This window comes from Limulus polyphemus, unplaced genomic scaffold (assembly GCF_000517525.1).
Source record: "Limulus polyphemus unplaced genomic scaffold, Limulus_polyphemus-2.1.2 Scaffold166, whole genome shotgun sequence".
NCBI lineage: Eukaryota > Metazoa > Arthropoda > Merostomata > Xiphosura > Limulidae > Limulus > Limulus polyphemus.
Window position 1 is genome coordinate 935,187 of NW_013665776.1, and position 5,645 is coordinate 940,831.

The 5,645-nt window shown below is 36.7% G+C and overlaps 1 protein-coding gene across 1 annotated transcript in view; it reads right to left on the reverse strand.

The window, feature by feature from the left end:
* Positions 1-2,152, reverse strand: part of LOC106477533 (uncharacterized protein PB18E9.04c-like) — a 24,904-nt gene extending 22,752 nt beyond the window's left edge. Inside the window, exon 1 of the mRNA XM_013938086.2 lies at positions 2,048-2,152. Within this exon, the coding sequence (XP_013793540.2) occupies positions 2,048-2,126 (79 nt within the window). The 5' untranslated portion in view covers positions 2,127-2,152. The remainder of the gene's footprint in view (positions 1-2,047) is intronic.
* Between the last annotated feature and the right edge of the window lie 3,493 nt (positions 2,153-5,645).

Genomic DNA, 5,645 nt, shown 5'->3' on the forward strand with positions numbered 1-5,645 from the left:
CAGTGCATTGTGGGCCTAGCGAAGGCAACTACATCTGAGTGGAGATATACTGAAAGAAGAGGGCCCAGCATGATGGAATTTATGTGGAGCACATGAAAGATAGTTTCGCTATTGATCAGTTATAATCAACATTGTTTTGTATACAAAATGAAACTCTTAACTATTTAACTGCGCTGTGCCATAAGACCTACAGCACGATATCTATTTGTATATTTAACACTCTTCTTTCAGTATATCTCCACTCAGATGTAGTTGCCTTCGCTAGGCCCACAATGCACTGGAAAGGAATCCACAAATATACTAGTGGTTGTACGTTGTGTATGTGATATGACTTTGCCATGTTTAATACCGCTTATTTGGCTCGGCATGGCCAGGTAGTTAGGGCACTCGACTCACAATCTGAGAGTCGCGGGTTCGAATCCCCGTCCCACCAAACATGCTCGCCCTTTCAACCGTGGGGGAGTTATAATGTTGCGGTCAATCTCACTATTCGTTGGTAAAAGAGTAGTCCAAGAGTTGGCTGGCTGTCCTTCTTCTGGTCAATAGTTTAAAATTTGGGATGGCTATTACCTGAACCATAGGAATCTCTAACCTGGTCGTTTATCCCATTTATGCATTATGTTGAAAATATTAATATCTTCCGTTCTCATGAACTACAGGAATGAATTGAGCTTAAAGACTGCATTTCCTCTGTGTACTGTTTGCCCTTACGTTTTATAATCAGCACGAATATCACTGAGAAAATCATTTTCACATTACACCTCACGCAAATAACGCACACTTTTATGAGGCATGCTGGGCTGGCCAAGAAAGATGGTGATTAGGAATTCTATTGCATGTCCTACATCCTTAATCGGCTCTTATTATTCCACTTTGGCACCAAGAAATTTCGTTGCAATAAAATCTGCCCATTCACTGCCCTAAATCGCTTTTGCGTCTTTGGATGATTAAATAAATAAAATGATTTATCACACACAGAATATACTTTGCTTAGCATGATGCTGTAAATACTCTTTATATATATATTTGTTTGTATACAGTTCCACCAGTGAAATATTTAGGAATTTCTACTTCCACGAAAACCTTTTAACTGTATTTTTTATAGAAGATTACAAAATTGTAATTTTACAAGTTGAGTCCGTTCTTCTACGGTAAATTATTTGCAGATTATACTGTTAAAACATAGACAACGCTCAACATAAGTAATTTTTCTAAGGGGATCTCATTACCGTTTCGTGTAGCTTTGCGAAATATTTAAGCATACACTAGATTGTTTGCATGTTTATACGTTTAATTTCGACACCCGCAGTTGGCAGAGCACTGACAGTCCATTTTAAAGATTTGCACTTAACAACAAAAAATAAAAATAATTCTGCTAGAAAAAGGATGTCGTTCAACATGTTTTGAAGTGGCTTCAACATGATCCAGTATCCTACCAATTGGACCTTGATTAAGGCAACGTTTCGGTATACTATCAGAAAAGTTTCATCAGGATAATTTCTACTATACTGTTGGAAAGGTCGCTATCAGAATTGCATCAAGAGGACCATGTCAGGATGACGTTTTGGTATACTATCGAGAGGAATTCATCAGGATAACACTTTGATATACTATCGAGATAGCTATATCAGGATGCCGTCTCGATAGGTTATTAAGTGGTATGATCAAAGCCACGTTTCGGTGTACTATCGATACGTATAACTTAGATATATTTTAGCACATATTCGTTCCATCGGGATGACGTTTCTACTGTCTTCCTTAATCAAAACCTGATAAAATATTTCTTAGCATAACGAAACGTTACTGAACCATACACTTAAAACATCATGCTGTCATAACAATTTTGAAAATGGAAGAAAAGAAAATACGACATTCAGTGGGTCTGAAACTATAAAATGCAACAAATCAAAACACTCTTTAGACACATCCGTACGGTTAATCTTTTTTTAACAGTTTACAAGCCATACCACGTTCATAATCTGTTTTCCTTTTACTCGGTATTACTCATTTCCTGTTTTGATCATATAAACTATGAAGTGTACTTCACTTATAAGCTCGTAGCCCAAGATACCACTACAGTGGTGAAGAAAGGCATCTGTATTAGTAAGTCTTTTCCGACTGTACATCCATGTTAATCAGTCCTGATCCGTCAGTGCGTGAAACACGCCGCGAGATGGCAGGAGCCAGTGACGTCATTTGACAGTTGACGTTTGTGTACACTGACGAAATACTTACACAAGTCAACTCGATCTGAAAACTGCTGTATCACGAGGTCGTGTACCAACACTTAAATTTTATCTGTTCTATGGAAGTTTACCTTAAATAAGATGAAAAAAAATATCTTAAAAAGTAGTGAATCTTAAATCCAAATTGTAAAACATATTTTGTTTATTTTACATTCTTACAAACTGTTATTATTTTACTTCCAAAACAATGATAAAGCACCCCAAACTTGTATATATATATATATAAACGTAGAAAATTTATTTCCATTTTCTATCTGCCAACAAGTTAATATTCTATTAATATAAGTTTATCTAAATCGTGTATTTTTTATTTTACTATCAATTTCTCAATATAATAAATAATCAAGTTAAATCAAGAAAACTACTATCCTTACCCTTACAAATATTTTAGTAAATACATTTGGAATTTTGGCAGAAAGCCATTGTTTTTTCTTAGGCCTTTATATGTAAAGTTACGAAATATTAACTCTATATATGCTAGCAGTGATGCAATTAGTCAATTTGTGGTTTTATTATAGTAACTGGGATCGTCCCAATACATTTCCCCATGCGAACACAGATTTCTAAGTTCGGTTTGACATTTGATTAGACGAATAGATAACAAATATTTTTTGGGGAACTCAAACCTGCTCTTTTGTTTAAGCTGAAACTACATTGAAGCGTTATTTAAACAAAGATCTCTGTGCACGCTTCAAAAATAAAGTGAATCAATCAAACATATTTGATTTTCATCTAGTTAAACAACTTAGAGGTTGCTACACATCTATTTATCTATTCATTGTGCTTGGGTAATTATTTATCTATTCATTGTGCTTGGGTAATTATTTATCTATTCATTGTGCTTGGGTAATTATTTATCTATTCATTGTGCTTGGGTAATTATTTTATTTATCTATTCATTGTACTTGGGTAATTATTTTATTTATATATTCATTGTGCTTGGGTAATTATTTTATTTATCTATTCATTGTGCTTGGGTAATTATTCTATTGATTTATTCATTGTACTTGGGTAATTATTTTGATGTCCCGTCACGTTGTGACCATCTTATATATACCAGCCTACCCCCAATCTAGTAAATGCTAGGGCATTCACGAAGGAACAGGATGTTTCTAGAAAACATGGCGTGACACTAGTCACGTGACCTCGCTGACGCAACAGTATAAAAAAAGCTTAGTATGACACAAAACTAAACCCCAGTGGCACAGCGGCATGTCTGTGGACTTACAACGCTAGAATACCCGTGGTGGGCAGAGCACAGATAGCCCATTGTGTAGCTTTGTGCTTAATAACAAACAAACAATGAAACAAAACAATATCTTAATTATTTGACTACGTACTTCGTACTTTCAACCTGAGCGGCATCTTACGCAATACATGAGCTATACGATCAGGACTAGACAAAGACATTCTTAATTTAGAACTAATGATCAAAAAAAGGGCAATCAGTTAGCAGCACCCATCATCTATACAGTTACTGTTAACTGGGTAGCGATATTCACAGTCATACTTATACTGCCCACGCAGCTAAAACTGTTGAACGTGTTCAACGGCATATTGTAACCCGAATATTGGACCTTCTAATTCGCAGCCCGGTACACAAACCTATAGGGCACGTTTGGTCCATAATTGGCCTATGATAATGTTGCACAGTAAAGATTGTTTTTATTTTCAACTTTTTATTTATTTATTTATTTACTGGAAGTTCAAAGAAATAGATAAATAAAATAATTACCCAAGCACAATGAATAGATAAATAAAATAATTACCCAAGCACAATGAATAGATAAATAAAATAATTACCCAAGCACAATGAATAGATAAATAAAATAATTACCCAAGCACAATGAATAGATAAATGTAGTTTGATTTGCCGCTCTCGTTTCCATTTTTTTTATCCCACTTCTGACACCAGTTTGTTACATCTCCGTTCGTTAGTTGATTTTCCGTAACTTCGTTCCGACGAAACTTTAGCTACACAAGTCCTTACTTAATAAAACTGGTTTATTCTTTCCGAATACAACTTTACGATACACTTAATTTCAACAGTCGCGCTATAACAAACGCTATATCTCACGTGGCCAACAATATTTTGTCCGCATACATTCAATTACTCATTACACTGGCATAGCAGACTTGATGGCAGCAATACAAGAACAGCTGAAGAAACAAGAAGAACGAGAAAAGAAACAAGAAGAACGAAAATAGAAATTACAACAGTTGTTAGAGGAAAAAGAAAGAAACAAGAAGAACGAGAAATTAAACAAGAAGAGAGATTACAGCAGTGGCAAGAAAACCTGCAACAGTGGCAGCTCGAACAGCAAAATAAACAAGAGAGATTACAGCAGTTGTTGGAGGAAAAAAAAGAAACAAGAAGATAGATTACAACAGCAATTGGAGGAGAAAGAACATAAACAAGCAGAAAGACTACAGCAGTGGCAACTGGAACAAGAAAGGAAACAAGAAGTACAAACGGAAAACATTAGTAAATTTCAGAGCGAATTAGATACGTTAAAGGACGATTTATTGTATTTTACACAAGGAGGATGCATTAACCATCGACTTAAGGAAAACATTAGTAAATTTAAAAGCGAATTAGATACGTTAAAGGACGATTTATTGTCTTTCACACAAGGAGGATACATTAACCATCGACTTAACCAGCCCCAGACAATGACAAGCCCCTTCCAGACTTTGCAGCTAAACCCTAATGCAGACATCTTCAGCCCTGTTAGAAGTCACATCCCAGATATGAATGTTAATAATAGGAGTGATCCAGTGCGAAGGAAGCAACAGGATAATGATGGGAAATCACCGTAGGAAGCATATAGAGCACAGTTTGAGCTACTGGCAGAGATGAATGGATGGACAGAGGAGCAGAAAGCTGTATATCTGGCAACGAGCTTGAAGGGATAATCACTGGAAATACTTGGACAGTTGTCAGCAGACGATAGACACAACTATAGAGCACTGGTAGCTGCTCTAAAACTCAGGTACGGAATCCAAAATCAGTCAGAAGTCTACAGGGCTAGGTTTAGAACGAGAATCCGTGCTAAAGGGGAGAGCCTGCAAGAGCTGGCACAGGACTTGGAAAACATGGCACACAAGGCCTACCCAACTGCACCACCCGATCTCCTCAAGTTGTTGCTGAGGGATCAGTTCGTAGATGCCTTGGACAGTCCACAACTTAAGATACAAGTGAAGCAAGCACACCCCTCTACCATGCAGGACGCAATGGCCAGAGCTCTCGAATTTGAATCCTACATTAAGTCCAGCACAGAGGTACCAAGGTTAGTACAGTCATCTGGATCCAAGGCCAAAAAAGATCAGCTTTCAGAGAAGTTTGAGGGACTTTGCTGGCACTGTAACAAACCTGGGCACAAGAGAGCTCAATTCTGG